General features: G+C 49.5%; 9 protein-coding genes across 10 annotated transcripts in view; 4 read left to right on the forward strand and 5 right to left on the reverse strand.

The window, feature by feature from the left end:
- The first annotated feature begins 604 nt into the window (after positions 1–604).
- Positions 605–2,988, forward strand: FOXG_08407 (alpha 1,2-mannosyltransferase). The gene is made up of 4 exons (XM_018387323.1): positions 605–1,058; positions 1,143–2,156; positions 2,205–2,493; positions 2,546–2,988. The coding sequence occupies exons 1-4, from the start codon at positions 1,008–1,010 to the stop codon at positions 2,608–2,610; spliced, it is 1,419 nt and encodes a 472-aa protein (XP_018245166.1). The 5' UTR covers positions 605–1,007; the 3' UTR covers positions 2,611–2,988.
- Positions 2,750–3,714, reverse strand: FOXG_08408 (30S ribosomal protein S12). The gene is made up of 2 exons (XM_018387324.1): positions 3,119–3,714; positions 2,750–3,040 (listed from the first exon to the last, which is right to left on the reverse strand). The coding sequence occupies exons 1-2, from the start codon at positions 3,590–3,592 to the stop codon at positions 2,966–2,968; spliced, it is 549 nt and encodes a 182-aa protein (XP_018245167.1). The 5' UTR covers positions 3,593–3,714; the 3' UTR covers positions 2,750–2,965.
- A 150-nt stretch (positions 3,715–3,864) lies between these two features.
- On the forward strand, positions 3,865–5,909 carry FOXG_08409 (acyl-CoA dehydrogenase). Its single transcript, XM_018387325.1, has 3 exons — positions 3,865–4,446; positions 4,499–5,680; positions 5,733–5,909. Exons 1-3 carry the CDS (start codon positions 4,334–4,336, stop codon positions 5,776–5,778), a joined length of 1,341 nt encoding a protein of 446 aa, XP_018245168.1. The 5' UTR covers positions 3,865–4,333; the 3' UTR covers positions 5,779–5,909.
- On the reverse strand, positions 5,835–11,382 carry FOXG_08410 (AGC/PKC protein kinase). Its single transcript, XM_018387326.1, has 6 exons — positions 9,696–11,382; positions 9,345–9,611; positions 8,307–9,290; positions 6,948–8,251; positions 6,490–6,895; positions 5,835–6,440 (listed from the first exon to the last, which is right to left on the reverse strand). The coding sequence occupies exons 1-6, from the start codon at positions 10,120–10,122 to the stop codon at positions 6,379–6,381; spliced, it is 3,450 nt and encodes a 1,149-aa protein (XP_018245169.1). The 5' UTR covers positions 10,123–11,382; the 3' UTR covers positions 5,835–6,378.
- Positions 11,383–12,239: 857 nt separating this feature from the next.
- On the reverse strand, positions 12,240–14,044 carry FOXG_08411 (uncharacterized protein). Its single transcript, XM_018387327.1, has one exon. It carries the CDS (start codon positions 13,775–13,777, stop codon positions 12,311–12,313), a length of 1,467 nt encoding a protein of 488 aa, XP_018245170.1. The 5' UTR covers positions 13,778–14,044; the 3' UTR covers positions 12,240–12,310.
- On the forward strand, positions 14,007–16,686 carry FOXG_08412 (uncharacterized protein). 2 transcript variants are annotated; one of them, XM_018387329.1, is made up of 4 exons: positions 14,136–14,206; positions 14,258–14,972; positions 15,026–15,168; positions 15,222–15,514. In XM_018387329.1, exons 2-4 carry the CDS (start codon positions 14,497–14,499, stop codon positions 15,353–15,355), a joined length of 753 nt encoding a protein of 250 aa, XP_018245172.1. In that variant the 5' UTR covers positions 14,136–14,206; positions 14,258–14,496; the 3' UTR covers positions 15,356–15,514. The 2 variants fall into 2 exon arrangements, with proteins under 2 accessions (XP_018245171.1, XP_018245172.1); XM_018387328.1 differs by having other exon boundaries at positions 14,007–14,972; positions 15,222–16,686.
- On the reverse strand, positions 15,436–17,370 carry FOXG_08413 (uncharacterized protein). Its single transcript, XM_018387330.1, has 2 exons — positions 16,735–17,370; positions 15,436–16,687 (listed from the first exon to the last, which is right to left on the reverse strand). Exons 1-2 carry the CDS (start codon positions 17,118–17,120, stop codon positions 15,595–15,597), a joined length of 1,479 nt encoding a protein of 492 aa, XP_018245173.1. The 5' UTR covers positions 17,121–17,370; the 3' UTR covers positions 15,436–15,594.
- Positions 17,371–18,159: 789 nt separating this feature from the next.
- Positions 18,160–18,736, forward strand: FOXG_08414 (uncharacterized protein). Its single transcript, XM_018387331.1, has 2 exons — positions 18,160–18,493; positions 18,552–18,736. Exons 1-2 carry the CDS (start codon positions 18,183–18,185, stop codon positions 18,616–18,618), a joined length of 378 nt encoding a protein of 125 aa, XP_018245174.1. The 5' UTR covers positions 18,160–18,182; the 3' UTR covers positions 18,619–18,736.
- FOXG_08415 (dolichyl-P-Man:Man(5)GlcNAc(2)-PP-dolichyl mannosyltransferase) overlaps positions 18,692–18,736 on the reverse strand; it is a gene marked incomplete at its 3' end in the record, with an annotated part of 1,484 nt that continues 1,439 nt past the window's right edge. Inside the window, exon 4 of the mRNA XM_018387332.1 lies at positions 18,692–18,734. Within this exon, the coding sequence (XP_018245175.1) occupies positions 18,692–18,734 (43 nt within the window). The remainder of the gene's footprint in view (positions 18,735–18,736) is intronic.

The following is an 18,736-nucleotide window of genomic DNA, read 5'->3' on the forward strand; positions in this document are numbered from 1 at the left end:
CCCCATTCCTCAACATTCTGTAAGAGGCGCATGGCGAAACCTAAAAGAGCTGTTACATCTGAATCAAGTCGATGGCAATGGAGATTTCCAAGGTTGGGGCATCCCTGTAAACAGATCAGTCTCCTGTTGCATGTCGTCGTAATCTTGACAACGAACAAAATCCACCTTTCTCTGAACGGACTTGTGGGAGAGAATAAGCTGAAAAAAGTTTGCTATTGCATTGGATGTCATTAGACTCACTCCAAAAGCGTCTGGACTCGGCAATAGTTTGACACAGAAGCCATTAATCGAAGCTGAGATGCGCTAATAGACGGGATACACCCCCTGGACGTCAGGGGATACTAAGTAGATATCATTTCACGAATACTTCGTTCTAGTGCTGCCAAGTGCTGGAAATCAGGTATTTTACCTCCAAACCCCTGCCGAAGATACCTCGAGTCACCCTCTTCTTATCAGGACAAGCTGTGCCTCTCTAGTCGCCGTGCGTACCTGACTTTGCCTAGAATTGACGATCAAGGGCTGGGCTTGTTCCCCCAGAACACGTTGTTCATCTCATTCCAGTGCTCTCCAGCAACTCGTTGCGTGCCATTAATTCCAATTGTCTTTTTGTATTAGAATAAGTAGATACTTCCCTGCACATACCCAATTCGTGAATATTCATCCCTCATCGTAAACCATCTCTTTTTCTCTCCTTAATTACTTGTTCTGGTTCACGATATTGACCTTGTTCTTCGCTTCGTGAAGGACTAACTAGACCATCTTTTTTTAGTTCAGAAAGATCACCGACCGTTCCTTTTACTGGAGCCCCTCAGTCCCTGGCTCCCTACTAACGTAATTGCCTAGGCGGGCTGCTAGGTGCTCTAGGTGTCTTTTTTCCCCGTGCGCGCTGCGACCGAAACATCGACTCTGGATCATCCATCTTTCTTCTTTGTTTTCTGTTCAAACCTCCCACTTCATTTGAACTCTTCTTATATTGACGATTTCGTATCGTCAATTCTTCTTTCGCCATGGCTGCAGGTCATACGCGCTACGTGCGCTATATTGCGCTCGCGCTTTTCGTACGTCACCTCATTCATTTGTGTCCCATGGGCTCTGATGCTCATGATGGCTTACGTTGCCACCTGCTAACCCGACTCCTTTAGACGCTCACTATGTTTTACTTCTTCTCCAATTCCAAGATCGATACCATCCCCGTTCCTGGCAGTGTCGGTAACTTCCCAGGCGGTCCTGGAAGCCCCAGCAATCAGCAGCAAGCTCCTGGCACCATCCCCAAATCCCCTGATGCCGGCAACAACGTCAACTTCCCCGGCCAGCAAGCACCTGTTGCTGAGGAGGGAGACACTGCTCTCACCAAGGATGATGCTCCCGCTCAGAAGCCCGCCGGCGAGGGTGCCGGTACTGCTGGCGATGCCCCCGCTGTTCCTGCTCCTCAGACTCCCAAAGAGGGTCCTGCTTCAGGCGAGCTTGCTGAGGCTCCTCTGGCTATGTCCCCCAACGACCCTGGCTGGAACAACCTCCAGGGCACTGCTCCCGGTCCCCGCATGAACGCTACATTTGTCACTCTTGCTCGAAACCAGGACGTCTGGGAGATCGCCGAGTCCATTCGACAAGTCGAGGATCGTTTCAACCGCCGATACAACTACGACTGGGTCTTTCTCAATGATAAGCCCTTCGATGAGCAGTTCAAGAAGGTCACCACTTCTCTCTGCTCTGGTAAGACTCACTATGGTCTGATTCCCGAGGAGCACTGGTCTTTCCCTGAGTGGATTGACCAGGAGAAGGCCCGCAAGGTCCGTGAGGATATGCACGAGCGAAAGATTATCTATGGTGATTCTATCAGCTACCGTCACATGTGCCGATTCGAGTCTGGCTTCTTCTTCCGACAGGAACTCATGATGAACTACGAGTACTACTGGCGTGTTGAGCCCTCCGTCAAGCTCTTCTGCGACATCCACTACGACCCCTTCCGTGTCATGCACGAGAACAACAAGAAGTACAGTTTTGTTCTCTCTCTTTACGAGTACATCGACACCATTCCTACCCTCTGGGCTAGCACCAAGAAGTTCATGCAGAACCACCCCGAGCATATCTCTTCCGACAACTCTATGCGTTTCCTCAGTGATGACGGTGGTGAGAACTACAACAAGTGCCATTTCGTAAGTTAAGCTCTAGTTATCACCAATTTCACAGCTAATTGAGTTTAGTGGTCCAACTTTGAGGTTGGTAGCTTGTCCTGGCTCCGAAGCAAGCCTTACCTCGATTTCTTCGAGTCTCTTGACAAGGACGGTGGTTTCTTCTACGAGCGATGGGGTGATGCTCCTGTCCACTCTATCGCTGCTGGTCTTCTCCTTAAGAAGGAGCAGATTCACTTCTTCGAGGATATCGCCTACTATCACGTTCCTTTCACTCATTGCCCCACTGATGAGCAGCGACGTCTGGATCTCCGTTGCCACTGCAACCCTGATAACAACTTTGACTGGAAGGGTTACTCTTGTAAGTATTTTTCTGAAGACTGTTTCAAAATCATACGCTAACCAAGCAACAGGCACTTCTCGATTCTTCGAGCTCAACGGCATGGAGAAGCCCAAGGGCTACGAGAAGCAGCAGTAGACAAAATATTATTAACATGGGGTTGTATAGGGTTGTATCATACAGGTCGTGATGCTCGGTAGATTGTCTGCATGATTTCTGGGCTGCACACAATGGGTCGGCATTGGGTGATGTTCTTACGGGAACCAACAACAGGCGTCTGGGTTTGAAGCACTTTGGACAGCTTTTGATCATGTAGAGTGTATGAATCAAGAATGTTCTGGGATCTTTTGAATGCTTTCTTGAATGCTCGAAATAGTGTACAATATCATTACATGGCCGCAGCCAGGTCTATTGGTTTTGACACATGTCTTGTATCATCGCTTTGCTATCTTTTAACCCAATTCGTCCATTTAATTTCCGTATGCAAAATTATTTAACCAACTGTGGCCTTCTTGGGCTTCTTGGTGCCATACTTGCTTCGACTTGTTGTTCGGCTCGCAACACCACCCTGGAGTAGTTAGTATAACGACAAGTATTATAGATGTGGCCAGAACTTCAATTCGAGGCCAACAGGCATTGAACGTACCAGATCCAGAGCTCCTCGAACAAGATGGTATCTCACACCAGGACAATCCTGTGCACGTCCACCTCGCACCAACACAACACTATGCTGCTGAATATTGTGTCCCTCGCCAGGAATATACGCCGTAACAACAGCTCCAGTGGAAAGCTTCACACGAGCGGTTTTTCGCTCACCAGAGTTGGGCTTCTTGGGTCGAACAACACCAACACGGAGACAGACACCCTTCAGAGCGGGACAATTTGTGTTGGACAGAGCAGGAGAGACAGCGTGGCGTGCGCGCTTGCCTTTTCGGATACCGCGGAGTACTTGGTTCAGTGTAGCTGAGCGAGCTGTTGTGGGGGCGAATGCGCGGGGTGCTGAGGTTGTGAATGTTCGGATGGTTGGTTGGATGAGGCGGCTTGGTGGTGTTGAGAGGGCTGTGGTGAGGGGACGACGAGTCGCCGGGGAGAAGAACTGGCGGAGTATGGAGCCGACCATGTTGGGCGAGTTGTCGATGGTCGGATTAGGTTGAATTGTCGCGTGGGAAGTGGTCGAATTGATCCCGTATTCGGCCTCTCGCTATCCCAATCCCAAGCTCATGCAATGCCGATATCAAAATCTCAGCCTCCCGAAACTGCGTCACGTGCTACACAGTGTCGGATGTTTCGTTTCTCCGGGTGCAGCAGATCACATGCCACAATCTATCATGCCCCACCTAGATCTTTGACGTCAGCGGTTAATCGCCGGTGCATCTTTTCCCACCCCGCAATCCTCCCCATCTCCCATCCCGCATTGGCTAACAGATTTCCCCAAATCGATCCAAGTCAAACAGAGTCAAGTTCCATTACCGCTGTACAACCGAAGACATCCTCGACCTCGGTGGTTATCCTCGGCTGGTCTAGGCCGAGCAGCGAGATTCTTCAACCGCTTCAGCCGTATAAAGGGAAGGGCGTAGGCGTACAACGGGGGGCAATGGATGACTTGTATATACCGAGGCTAATATAATTGATATCTTGACCTTCTTGTTCTCTTATCGCCTTCATCTTCTTGTTTCATACCATACAAAGAGCTTGTCTTGTTGGTTGTCGCTTTTGGCTTGTGATCGTCAGACATCTAACATACCCGCCTCACGCCTCGATCTAACCTAGCCACTTCAGCTCCTTGCATCTCTTCCCTTCCTTCTCTCTGACATAGTCACCGCTCTTCCTCACTCCTCTCTTCAACACCGCGAATCTCACCATGTCTTCGTCGTTTACTCGAGTCGTGCGCCCTGCGCTACAGGGAGGTCGAGGTCTCACACAGCGCATTGCCACACGAGCCACCGCTCCCCGAACATTGACGAGAATAAACCTGTGAGTGCAGTTTTGAGAATGACAAGAAGCAATCGCTAACTCTGCGCTTAAGCAATGCTGCTCGCCCTCTATCTACAACATCCACCCGCCGCAATGAGCACATCGACATCTCCGAGATCCCTCCTACACCCATCACCCACCTCTCTGAGATCGAGGCCGCCATGGCCGACACAGTCTCCAAGTTCTCTACGGATGTGATTCTTCCTCGTGCGCGTGACATGGACGAGGCTGAGGAGATGGACCCTGCTGTTGTTGAGCAGCTGTTCGAGCAGGGTCTCATGGGTATTGAGATTCCTGAAGAGTACGGCGGTGCCGGCATGAACTTCACTTCCGCCATTATCGCCATTGAGGAGCTCGCCCGTGCAGACCCCTCTGTTTCCGTCCTGGTTGATGTGCATAACACCCTCTGCAACACAGCTATTATCAAGTATGCTTCCACTGCTATTAAGAAGAAGTGGCTCCCTCGCCTTGCGACAAACACCGTCGCCTCTTTCTGTCTCTCCGAGCCTGTCTCTGGTTCCGATGCTTTTGCCATGGCCACAAGAGCCACTGAGACTGCCGACGGTTTCAAAATCTCGGGTAGCAAGATGTGGATCACAAACTCTAAGGAGGCCGAGTTCTTCATTGTCTTCGCTAACCTCGACCCCAGCAAGGGCTACAAGGGCATTACTGCCTTCATCGTCGAGAAGGGCACGAAGGGTTTCTCTATCGCCAAGAAGGAGAAGAAGCTCGGTATCCGCGCCTCAAGCACATGCGTTATCAACTTCGACGACGTCGTGATCCCCAAGGAGAACCTCCTCGGTGAGCGTGGCCACGGTTACAAGTACGCCATCGCCCTTCTCAACGAGGGCCGAATTGGTATCGCTGCCCAGATGACTGGTCTGGCTCTTGGCGCTTTCGAGAACGCTGCTCGCTACGTCTGGAACGACCGCAAGCAGTTCGGCTCTCTCGTTGGTGAGTTCCAGGGTATGCAGCACCAGCTCGCCCAGGCCTACACCGAGATCACTGCCGCTCGCGCTCTCGTCTACACTGCTGCTCGCAAGAAGGAGGCCGGTGAGGACTTTGTCAGGGACGCTGCCATGGCCAAGCTCTATGCTTCTCAGGTCGCTGGTCGCGTCAGTGGTTCCGCCATTGAGTGGATGGGTGGCATGGGCTTTGTCCGTGAGGGTCTTGCTGAGAAGTACTTCCGTGACAGCAAGATTGGTGCCATTTATGAGGGTACCAGCAACATCCAGTAAGTTTCAACCTAATAAGTGCCTTTCGAAGCGAATACTAACATGTTATAGACTCAACACTATTGCCAAGCTCTTGCAGAAGGAGTACACATCGTAGAAGGATAGAGAAAACCTAGAAAGAGGCGGAGGTATAAATGAAATAAACAAAATATAGGTCAAAAAAATATCTAAAACATGTCAATGCCCCTTCACACCTACAAACGCACCTATGACAATGTGAAAACGAATCATCAAGCAGTATGTAGACCTTGTCAAAGAACACATCATCAATCACAATTGTGTAGGGTAAGATATGACGAAAGCCATCGCCTGCAACTCATTTTTGATATCTCTTCTCTCACTTCTATTAACTAACATGCATTCAAATGCTGCTGTATACGATACTCATCTACCGCTAGAGTCGCTTGCTTCACCATCTCAATATGGCACGGTACTGATCATGCCCTCGTACGTTTTACTCGCCAACAACCGATATCCTGAAAGCCAATCGCTATAAGCGAACTAGCGAACGCGGAAAGAGGGCGTCTTATCCAGACGCCCATCCTAGGTTCGCTATACCGACATCACCTGCCCGCGGTGTCCGGCCATCTATTTCACTATCGCCCCTGGGTATTCGATAGACAAGACAACAACCCCACCGCGGCTCCATCGTCTCGATAAAATATTGCAAAATCGTCAATCTTGTTACTTCAGTCGCTTAATCAAAATCAGCGGTGTAGGAGAAGCCTCGGAATTCTTCTTGCATGGCTTGTGATAAAACTTGTCATTGTTAGTGAAAGATCAAGAACTCGGAAGCTGAAAGACTTACCAGACTGGACTGGGGTCAACACGGGAGTAACGCTGGTGAACTCCGAGTCGAAGTTACTGGTATCAGTAGCACTCTTAATTTGAGGCATGAAAGGAGGCTGCACTCTCTTGTGGTAGATGTCGTCCCAGTTGATGTTGCGGAAGAATGGCTGACTCATCACCTCCTGGGCATCAGTTGGGCCGCTTCCGAGTCGCTGGTCAGGCTCACGAGTGAGCAGCTTCTGGAGAATAGAGACTGAGTCTCGAGGCATGTGAATAGGGTAAAGAGGCTCATCGGCGAGAATGGCATCGTATATTTCATCCTCATCTTCTCCACGGAAAGGAGATTGTTGGAGAAGCATCTGGTAGATCAGGACACCAAATGCCCACCAATCGACAGCACGACCGTACTTCTTATCGAGAAGAATCTGAAAAATGTCAGCACAAAGAACAAAAAGGGATTAAATATTATGGGCATACCTCTGGAGCCATAAACTCGGGGGTACCACAGAAGGTGCTTGTTGTCGAACCATACCACATATCCTCCTTGCACAAACCATAATCACCAATCTTGACATGACCGTCAAGTGACAGCAGAATGTTGTCAAGCTTCAGATCACGGTAGATGACACCGTTCTCATGGAAGTACTTGAGGGCCAAGCAAACCTCTGCAGCGTAGAATTGGGCACGCTTGGTGCCGAATTGACCTCGCTGAATGTGCAACATCAGATCACCACCACTGACATACTCCATTACGAAGTACACACGGGTCTCGGTCTGGAAGCATGCGTGCAGGTTGGTCAAGAATGGGTGCCTACCTCGGTTGGCAACCAGGAACACACGCTTCTCAGAGCGGATGCTCTCTACTTCATCATTCTCGATGATGAACTCTTTCTTGAGCACCTTGATAGCATAGAGCTTGCGAGATCGCTTTGTTTCAGCAAGCATGACCTTACCGAAGTTACCCTTACCCAGCACAGCCAGGAAGTTGAAATGGTCAAGTCCGATCCGTTGGCCAGTACCTGGGTCTGTAGCCAAAGGTAGTGGTGCCTTATTTCCACCAGATGCAGACTGCTGCTTAGGAGACATTGCTTCCGGAGACTGGGGCTGGTGTGCTGGTACTGGTGGTTGCTGGTAACCAGCTTGTTGCTGCTGAGGCTGGTGTTGTGGCACCGGAGGCAGCGGTTGCTGGGGAGGAGGCTGTTGTGCAGCTGGCTGCTGCTGCACTGGTCGCTGAGCCTGAGCTGGCGGTTGTCCTCCGTAGCTAGGGTTGACGTTGGCATAGTCAGCCGGGTTGTACTTACGCTGCTGACCCGCGCCGTATTGACCCCCTTGAGCGTAGGGATCCTCTTGTTGCTGGTCATACCCTCCACTGTAACGTCCATAATCAGACTGTTGTCTCTGGGCCCCTCCAGGTCCTCCAGACATAGCCGCAGAGGCTGCTGCCGCCGCCGTTGAGCTAGATGATGTTCGGTCGGGGTGGCCAGGCCGTGGTGTTGTCTGGTTCGAGTACATAACCTTAGCAGCCTCAGTTGCCTCAGGTGAGGCAGGTCCTGGCTGATAGGGAGGTGCGGACGAGCTGGAGTAGGATGGGGCCGGAGAATGAGTACTTGTCGGGCTCGATTTTCCTGGCCGGAGAGTCTTTTCTGTCAGTGAGGAGACCTTTGCCTGCCTCTGCTTCTGGGATCTGATCCCGTCCAATATTTGATTGGCCACCGCCATGGACATGCCACAGAAGTCAGGAACAAGGTGCACACACTGGGCGTGGGCAGTAAGACTGCATTCTACAGATAAAGGATTAGTTTCACAATGCAGCAAACAGAGTCAAACAAAACATACCTGAGCACCTTCTGCAGTTCTTCTTGCCAAAAGGCAGAATGTAACCACAGTGGCAGCACCAGTTTGCTGTCATGTTGGAATAAGGGTTGAATCTGTGCGGAATACGATGGTTGATCTTCTCCTCGTCGGGATCGGTCTCCGCGTTACTCTTGCTGATACACTTCGTAACCACACTGGAATAACACTTTGTATGACAAGTGTACTTGCAATCCTCACACTGCATGCCTGCAGAGTACTTGAGGAAATCTCCGCAAAGCGCACAACGCATGATGTTGTAGAACTGGTGCTGTACGAACTTGTGTCCGTACATCTCGTGAACCTCCTCCTTGCGTTGACGAACAGCACCCTTTCGGCCAAGACCGAGGTCAACGGGGCGGCTGTTCGCGTTAGTCTTGTTGAATGCCAACTGGAGTTGAATCTGCCCAGTAGGCTCTAGGTTAAACCATTCTTCAATTGGTCCAGTTTGCACTTGAGGCTGAGGACCAGCAGTCCCGAATGGGCCAGTTTCTGTTCCTTGCGCACCGCCACCTGCTGGAGAGCCTGGCCCAAACGAGCCTGAAGATGGGCTCATGGGGAACTGTGAAGGGGCCCCACCGCTGCTGCCCATTCTGTCGGCCGAAACCCATCCAGAACTGTTCATCTCAGCCTCGATCCTCTTGCGACGCATTTCCTCGACAATATCAGAGATTCGGACCCAGAGCATAGCAATAGGCATGGCGTGCTCAGCGGGTTTGTCGTAAACTGTCAGCTCGATTTCGTTGGCCTTGTCAACCTCGATGGTATGGTATTCGGCTTCCCAGCGATCGTTCCTGGACGCCTTTGTACGAGCCATCACGGTATCCTCAACCTTGACGGCAATAAAGGTCTCAGGCCCTCGCGTAAACCTGCCAGTTGCGAGGTGGTCTACATCCTTTATAGCCAGCATACGAATCGATAGTTGTCCGCTTAGGGGCTTCCTCAGGTTAGGGGCGTTGATTGAATCGTCTGCTCTTTTGTCAATATGTCGTCGTAGTAGGAAATGCTGCAGTGTAAACTTACCATCTTGAGCGTCGGCAACATCCGCATCGATGTGCAGTTCTTCATATCTCTTGAGTGCCTGCTTCAACAGTATAATCTTCTGCTTGCTTTCGACTTTTCGGGCAGCCGCGTCAGCCTTACTTTTGCGGTCTCCTTCCATACCGTAAAGCTGAACCATCTTTTCGATACCCTTCAGATATTGCTCTTCGACGTTTAGCTTGAATTGAATCTGCGACAACATGAGCTGGATGCGGGGTCCCAGATGCGGTGTATCATATTTGATCAAATCTGTTTTCGTTCACGTTAGCACAGTACAGAAAACACGGAAAGTCTCAGGGAAGTTTCTATGGAGATGGCATAGCAACGACGCACCTAACTTGGTGAAATTTGGACGTGGCTTCGGAATACCCGAGCCACCAGGACCTGGAGCATAAGGGTGGCGGGGAGGCATGAGATCAGAACCAGCACCAGATTGGGCATATTGTCCTGAGCCCGAACCATAGGATCCTCTATCTTCTCGGGAATCCTTGGGAGGTGGTGCAGGAGGACCGCCAGCATCGTCAGAAGGTCCTCCAAGGGACATGTCTCCAACACCTGCGTTCACACGTCGCATCTGGATGTCGCGCAGCTTCTCCTCGAAGAACTGAAGATTGCGACGACCATCTCGCATTTGTGAGTCGAGACGAGATCTGACGGCTTCATTGTTGGTCTGTGCCCTCATGGAATTGGCAGCGTTGATGAGAGCCTTCTCGCGCTCGATCTTCTTGTGGATGCTATGGATCGCATCATCGTCATTCATGGTGAAAGTGGCTGCACGATACGTTCGCGCTGGACGACAAGAGGTTGGAGGAGGAGGGGATGGCTGAAAATACAGCCGATATCAGGTGGTGAGGACGACGCCTCGATAATGAGCGGGCGAGCGTAGGCGAGCGGGTGGTAAAATAGACGACGAGACAGGTGACGTCTTGTGTGTCGTTATCGTTAATGAATGTCGTTATACTGTGAGAGCCGAACCAAGTGCAGGCGGGCAGAAACACACGGAACGAGGGAAGCCAGAAGGTCCCAGTTGCGTATGCGTAATTATGCGTGCGTCTGCGGCGATGGTTTATAGCTGGCGGAGGTTTTCGCCGTCAAGCTTCGCTTCAGGTGGATGAGGCCGAAGCTGGCGGGTGGGGGAGAGGGGAGGTTGAGGGAAAGAGGGTTTGGGTTTATTATGCCCAGCCGTTGCCAGAAGCAGATGGTGGTGGTAGGTACCTTGGGTAGGTACTATATAGGTGTTGAGTGGCCGGTGGCAGGGCAGTTAGGTAGAGGTGGTGGAATAGAGTGCAGGTAGGTTGGAAGGTCAAAGGTGAGAAATGTCGTCAGTGATCCAATAAGTTCCTAGAGTTGGTTGGTACCTTAGGGAATCGCATCGACGTTCGGTGGAGGAGGGGGTAAAATTGGCGGGGTTTTTATCGGGCGTTTTCCATGGATTCAATGCGCGAGCACAGCACAGCAGAGGACAGCGCAGTAACACTGAGCTAACTCAGGTGAATTTAGCGGTAAGCTAAAACACCAAGGAAATTGGTAGAACTGAGAAATATAGGTAGGTCCTTTTAGGAGACACAAAGAGGTGATCAGCTCAAAAAAGATTTTGACAAACACGAAAAAAAGAGAGGGTCGAAAGACAAAGCACAGCCCAATACCGTTCCTTAGTACTAATGAATGCCCAAGGCAAGGCCTCAGGGTACGGATACAGGCACAGGCAGACCAAGACCACCTCGAGGAGCTAAGACCACCGCCGCTCTGCTCTTGGTGGGGAGATCCAGGGTTTGGCTGGCGGGGAGCTTCCAATTTGTAGCGGCGTAGGTGTAGCTCTCCGGCCGGTTAAGTTGAGTTTATGGTGGGTGACGACGTGCGCTGTTTGTAGCAGAATCATTCATCAGTATCCGTAGATCCTTGTGTGTTCAGTTCTTCACGGAAAGATACGATGCAATCTAGTTGCTTTATCTTATGCTTTTGTCAAGAGGTAACCTCAGTAGGACTAGAATGATGATATGATAACGTGGACAAAGAGGCTGAGCTCCAATGAGACAACCATACCTGAGAGTCTCTACAGTAACTCGAAAGAAATGTCTGTTTGGCCCTTTTGTATATGATATTCACAAGCATGTGTCCTACTCGAATTGCGTTTCAAGATCCATCAGCAGATAGTTTCGCATGAACAAGGAAACTTGGTTTGATGCTTGTGAAACCATTCTCTGAAACGACAAACTCTTGAGCCTTTCTTATCATGCATAAGTAATACCACAAAGTTCCAAACCCGTCAATAGCAATCAGGAGATAACAAACTCTAATATGTGCATTTCATTATTCCCACCGTGTAGCTACAGTTACACTGGAAAAGCATCTGCGTCTGCTGTAAGTCACCTTTCATAGTCCTACAAGTCCTAGAGCCCCACCATCAAAACACCTCCGATTAAAACCGCATATCGGAAAGCGGTCAATATCTGTAACGTTAAGACCCTTAACAATTAGTTGCCGTTAATCTCAATGACTGGCAAATCATATTCCTGATGTGCACTTTCATCATCCAAGCTCAAATTAATGGTCAGGGTCACCCTTGAGGGTGGAATGACAAGGGGTCTAGGGGCCGTTGAAGGCTTAAGTGTCATGATGAACTTGCTCTTGGCGGACAAAGTTCCTTTTATGACGATATATCAACAACTCAACAAATAGTCTCGGATTTTATGCATACGAATATCAAATATGACATCTTAGAAATATTAACCTCATTAAGCTCCAAAGGTTTAGTCCCACTCCATCTTCTTCGGTATTGCCTTTCTGGCTACCAGCCCTACCGGTCATGCAAAACACCAACATCCGATTGGCTCGCCAACAGCGTGAAGCATCGTGAATCAACATCACCCGAGAAACTCTATAACGAGAATGTACAGTTTTATTATAGTAGTATACAATGATAAGCTTTATATCTATTTTACATCTTGTCATGATCTTCGAACCAAAAGCAGCGCAATACTTCCTGTAAACACAGCTCCTGCTAATGCGCCCTCCAGCACCAATAATGAAACGTCTCGCATGCGAAGATCTATCCGTCGCTCGCTGTAGATGTCTTGTGATTTGGCTTTCCACCATTCTGGATCCATAAGAGCTTCTTGCCATGTCCTCGTGGGTAGAGGTCCTGAGAGAGGCGCTTCAGCCACTGATTCGAAGGTGGCAACTGGTTCCTGGCTGGAATTTGTTTCCTCCACCATGAGGCTCTCACCCGGCAACACATTCTCTGATGCCACGGCTTCAGCAGTTGCCTCGGCCTCAGCCTCTGGGGTTCCTTCAACTGTTGATAGGGTCTTTTGGTTCTCGATAGCCAGCTTGACCTGTTCAAGCTCACCACGAACCTCCTCGAGAACAGCCTTCTCCTCAGCTACAACACCCCTGACCAGTCTCCTTCTCTTCCAGGGCTCTGCCACAAACTGCAGGATAACGAACAAGAGGAAGTTCATGCCCATCAGGCCCCATGTACCCCAAGTGCTCGCCCGCCGAATGCGATCGCTCCAAATCTGCTCTTCATGGTAACGTTTCAGGATTCCGGCATTTAGCTGCTGGCTAAGGCGCTGTTCTTCCATCTCAGCCTCCGTTAGAGCCTCTTGGGACGATGCGACCTTGCCCTCCAAGGTATGATCTGCTCGATATAACTCGGTAAAGCGCTCAAGATCGATAGGGGACCAGCTATCCTTCCGCGCCAATAGTGTTGTGACCTCACGCTGTGTTGTCGCACGACTAGCGTTCGATGTCTTGTATTCCTGGCGAGCCTCACGGACCCGCTCATGAGCTGCTGCAAGGTCTGCTTCTAGCTTGGCATTTTGATGCTTGATGGCCTCGATGTCTGTATATCCGGTAATATCGTTGAGCGTTTGTGAGGCATTCATTGCTCGGGATTGCAGTCTATCCATAGCACCGCTAAACCTCTCCTTCAATTCGTTCATATGGTTCAGGGTAAGGTGTCGCAGGTTTTGAAGACCTGATGGTGCTTGCGATTGAGAGGCTTCATCGCTAGACTTTGTGTCTGTCTCGGCCTTGGGTGGCTCGGGTTTTGTGTCTTTAGGGGCAGCGCTTTCGGAAGTCGCATTGGTAGATTTGACATCTTCCAGCTTGGGTATATCGGCAGGCGGTTGAAGCTCTTTGAAAAAGTTTGGCCGAGGTTTAAGTATAGATTCAAGCTCATCCTCGACATCTTTATTCGTCCTTGAACTCCTCTCAGAATCCCTCGGTGGTCGCTCCGTCGAATAGAGTCTTGCTCGGAGACCAATGGCCTGAAAATTGCATCGCACACATATTGTTGAGCTCTGCACTATCGAGGGCCCCCAGCAAGACCTCCCGGGCCTCGTGGATCGATCAAGCCCAAATCGCGCATGGTTCCAGACAAGCCGAACCGCAGGACGAGCAAACGGCTGCATTGCGACCAAAGGAAGCGTGTATCGCAGCGGCGACGTCGAGGGTGGACGATTGGACTTGTAGCTCGGCAACAATTGTTGAGATGATGGGATGAATGCATGGGCCGAGCCGATAAAGCTACAGCCGGCTCCGTAGCCGGGGTATTTTCTGCCGCCGGAGCAAGGCTGAATAGAGTCACCGCCTTACTCACCTTGGCCAGGGTCCTTTGCCGGGAGCGCTATTGAGTGCGACTCAGGGTCCTTGGGAGCTATATTCCAGCGCAATTACAGGGAGAAGAGGGTGTGGAGGGGCACTATTCATATCCTGCAGTCCCTGAGAGTCATGACAATGACGACAGTCAAACCTTGGCCAAGGCGGAAGAACTGATAACGAAATATGCGGTGTTTTCTGTTATGTACAGTACGTGATTTATATTGCTACTCATTTTACTAGTAAGGATCCTTCAGTATCAACCTCCAATCAGCTCAGCCAGTTTATAGCAGGTGTTTCTAATTTTCTGTTGATCATTATTGTCGCGATTATTTGTTTGTCTGTCATGAAAACTTGTGCCCCTCCCCCGCCGTTTTCTTGCTCGGTCATATCTTCTCAACAACATCGTCACTTTAGACTACAGTTCTAGAGACATCCAATTCACTCACTCTTTTCATGAAACTGGAGTAGACTCCAATAAGGATCTTACTGAGTCATAAAAATACGCAATAATCCACTACAGACCGTCATCATGGCTTCCTCCGATACCCCAGCTCTCAAGAACGATCCCAAGTTCATCTTCTTTACCGACTTTGACGGAACAGTCACCACCGCCGATTCTAATGACTACATGACCGACAACCTTGGCTTCGGCGTTGAACGCCGTCGCCAACTTAACAAGGACGTTCTTTATGGAAACATGCATTTCCGCGACAGCTTCGTTGAGATGCTGGACAGCGTCAAGACCCCTTTCGACGAGTGCATCCAGATTCTTCTCAAGAACATTAAGCTTGACCCTGGCTTCAAGGAGTTCTACGACTGGGCTCAGGAGAACAATGTCCCCATTGTCATTCTCAGTGGCGGCATGACCCCTGTCATTCGAGCTCTACTGGACACTCTTCTGGGTCCTGGTTGGGATATTCAGATTGTCAGCAACGATGTGAAGGCTCGAGAGGGTAAGACTCTTAAGGATGAGGGAGGCTGGCAAATTGAGTTCCATGATGACAGGTAATAAATCCGACCTATTCGTTGATATGGTGAGAAAGTGCTGACTTTTCTAGTATTCATGGCCATGACAAGTCTATCGAGATCCGAAAGTACTCTTCGCTTCCTAACCGACCTACCATGTTCTACGCTGGTGATGGTGTCTCTGATCTCTCAGCCGCTAAGGAGACCGATCTGCTGTTTGCCAAGGCCGACAAGGGTGAGCAAAACATCAATTCCCAGTATTGGTTCGTAATTAACGACACTTTATAGACCTTGTTACCTGGTGTGAGAACGAGAACGTTCCCTTCGTCACATTCCGTGACTGGTCTAGCATCACTCAGACTGTCAAGGACATTGCGGCTGGTACCGTCTCTGTCAAGGATGCTGCCCGTGGCCGTATCTAATCTGGTATGAATTAATGACATGAAAAGGGAGAATAGGAAATGGTATCCATGGCCATTCAAAACATAAAGGATAGACTGGGTGCGAGCCATCTACGGAGATCACATAGATTCATTATAGATTTGTGAATAGACTTGGTCAGCCTGGATCGAATCGATTCCCTATATAATTTCGACCTTGATGTCACTTCGCTTGTTCATGCATTCTCCAATTTCCTATTCTCTCTTTTGGTACCGCCTTGTCACTCCGTCCTCTTTTCCTCAGCTGGAAGAAAGTACCAGCACAACAACATGACAACAAACAAGAAAATCACAATCGGATGAAGGACAAAGGTGCCAAACGCCTGGGCCAGAAGACCCGTGACGAAGGGCGCAATAGCTCCGCCTGCGCTATCACAAGCATTAATCATGCCAATACCAGTCAAAGCCTCCCGCCTAGTCATGCCTCGAAGGAAAACAGCCGAGGCACATGGGTAGATAGGACCAAGGAGAAGACCGACAACAGATACGGCGATAGTGTTGCCCACGATGTTAGGAATGAGCCAGACGAGAAGCTGAAAAGCAACGGCTCCTATTATGAGGCCATACACAAGCGTTTTCTCGCCGATTCGCTGCGCAGGGGCAGACAGGAGGAATCTACCGATGGTGATACCGGCCCAGAAACCTGCTGTTGCATAACCAACTGAAGAAGGATCACCATCGCGGTCGTTGATGAGAAAAGAAATGACCCAGCCAGAGATAGAAACCTCGGCTCCCTGGTAGGCAAAGATGAAGAGTGAACCAAGGAATACGATGCGCAAATTCATAGCAAGAAAGATGCTGTTCGACATGGAGTCTCCAACTGGAGCCGTCTCTCTCTGGCGCGCCGCAGGACTCAACTCCTGTTCGTATTTCCAGAACGACCACATTCCTAATGCGACGGTTAAAGCTCCGAGCACACAGGTTATGATATAGTATTTATTCCACACGGTGTTTGCAGCTGTAACGAGCGCGGTCGCAACGAGAGGGCCGATGGTCGCCCCTATTCCGTAAGTCCCGTGCTGTACACCCAGCATGAACGTTCCGTTCTGGAGACCACCACAGAAGAGGTTTCCGATGGCCACATTTATCGAGATGCTGAAGCCGATAAAGAAGAATGATAGAACGACAACGATGAAAGGGGCGCCGCAGATGATGGGGATATATGCCAGAGTGACGAGAGCCTGGCCCAAACCAAGAAGTTTGGCTCGACCAAGTTTTTCTTTAAGAATATCGATGAACACGGCCGCTGCAATGAATCCAATGGCTTTACCGACGAATATAAGGGATACAGTGGCATAGCCAATGCCATAGTACCTAAATATATTAGCTTATGTCGTTCGGGGGAAAGATTATCGACATACTTCTCCATATAGGGGATCAAAGCACCAGTAGCACCATCACTAAGAGCATTATTTATTTGGGATAGACAGGTCGAGATAAGTCTGAAGCGGTTCATGAAAGGGTCCCAGATAGTCGGTGCAACTTCGACAGTCTCAGTATTCGAATCTGGACGATCAGGTTGGCTCATTTCTAAGTCGTCGACATGGTCGGAAGATGCATTGTCTGGTTTTGGATCATCTCGGACAGGTAGAATCTCGAGGTCAAAAGATTCTCTCTGGGCTGAGCCGATATGAGTTCTCGAGGTAGTCATTGGCGGGGCTGTTAATGGACGAGACATATCTTCCTTTGCCGGATTTGTAGGTACTGGCTGAACTACTGAGAGACCTGAAAGCATTGAAGTCTCCATGGTGTATGAGCACTAGGCCACCAAGAACTTAATGATTCGATATATAGTAATGGATAATCAGGAGAACATTCGATCCCATTGTGTAAGGAGTTCCGAGGGACAAGTGTGCTTGAGCCTGTCTACAGTGGTTAAGTAAGTAGTTTTAGTTGTTCGGTTTTGTATCAAATTATCATGAATCTCACAAGGTCAACTTGAGTCACCCGGTCACCCAGATCTTGATATCCCCACGGGACATCCTAGCGAGTGGAATGCCTCTATGTGGTAGTTTTTGGAACCCTGACATGCCAGGAGGGGCAACCAAGAGGGTAATCAAGCCGAGTCCACTTCGACAATACCATACGATGTGATTTATTAAGCACGGACTCATACTTAATTGCACCGAATAATTTACCCAGGCGTCACGGGAAGTTTACGATACCAAATGATCTTGTTGTAACTTATCCTTTGTATAAAGATGAGACATCGGTATACGTAGTCCTCAAGCAGTACACACGATCATCTTGAGGCACTGACAACATGTACATCATATTTGACTGTTATGTTGCTGGTCACTCAACTTCATGATAATGAGGTTGGTTCTAATACCACTTTTGGTAACAGCCCCAGCAACCCACCACTAGCAGCCAAGCAATATGCTACTTAAAATACAATCACGATATCCGTACGATCAGGAGAATAACTTATAGCCCGATATGGTAATTTCACAAGATCATGTTGGGAGCAGGCTAGGGGAGGCAAGAAAGCGCCTTAACCCTAAGCGACGAAAATATTTAGGTATGTTAGCCTAAGTTTGGGGGACTCTTTGCTAAGTTTATTTTGGCATCCTCTTCTAAAGTCTAAAGTTTTCTTGCTCTCCGAGGGCAGGACCGGACGTTCCGAATCTAGTAAGTCCGCTCCCACTTACAAGTCATTATGGATAGAGTAGTACTTGGAGTTGTTCTGTCTATCAAGGTATATCGTTCTATCGGTGTCTGCCCCTCCAAGCAACCCCTCCATATTCTTCATGTCTAGAAAATTCCAAGACAAACTTTTATTAAATAGCAATCGACATAAAATTTCACGATGGGACGTCCTAAGCGAAATGTTCTCGCGGCCGCAGAGGCTGCATTGACACCTCCTGATTATCTTGAGCCCAACCAGTCTCTCGTTCGCGTTGTCAAGCCTGAAGGAAACAACCTCTACACGTGTGAGCTTCCAAACGGCAAAACCCTTGTACTGGAACTGGCCCAGCGATTTCGAAACACCATTTGGATCAAGCGCGGCGGGTTTGTTTTGGCTGAACGATACGAAGATGGCAAGGAGGACACTCGGGCAGAGGGAGAAATTGTAAATGTTGTCCGTGATGAGAAGGCTTGGCGCAAACAGCCATATTGGTGAGTTTCGTGGTATCTATTCGTCTGAGATGAACTAGGCTAATCAAGTCTATCGCAGGCCCAATGAGTTCGTCAGATATACATACGGACAGGAGCGACTCCGAGGACGAATCCAATGTCGGTAAGATTGCCCCCCAGTGACTTCCGATGATGAGTGAATATGCACTTTCTAGGATCCCAGATCTATTTGTTCTTATATCAAACGTCCCCGACTTGGGCTGCGGTAGCGGGAACGGCACGTCT

This window comes from Fusarium oxysporum, chromosome 2 (genome assembly GCF_000149955.1).
Source record: "Fusarium oxysporum f. sp. lycopersici 4287 chromosome 2, whole genome shotgun sequence".
Lineage (NCBI taxonomy): Eukaryota > Fungi > Ascomycota > Sordariomycetes > Hypocreales > Nectriaceae > Fusarium > Fusarium oxysporum.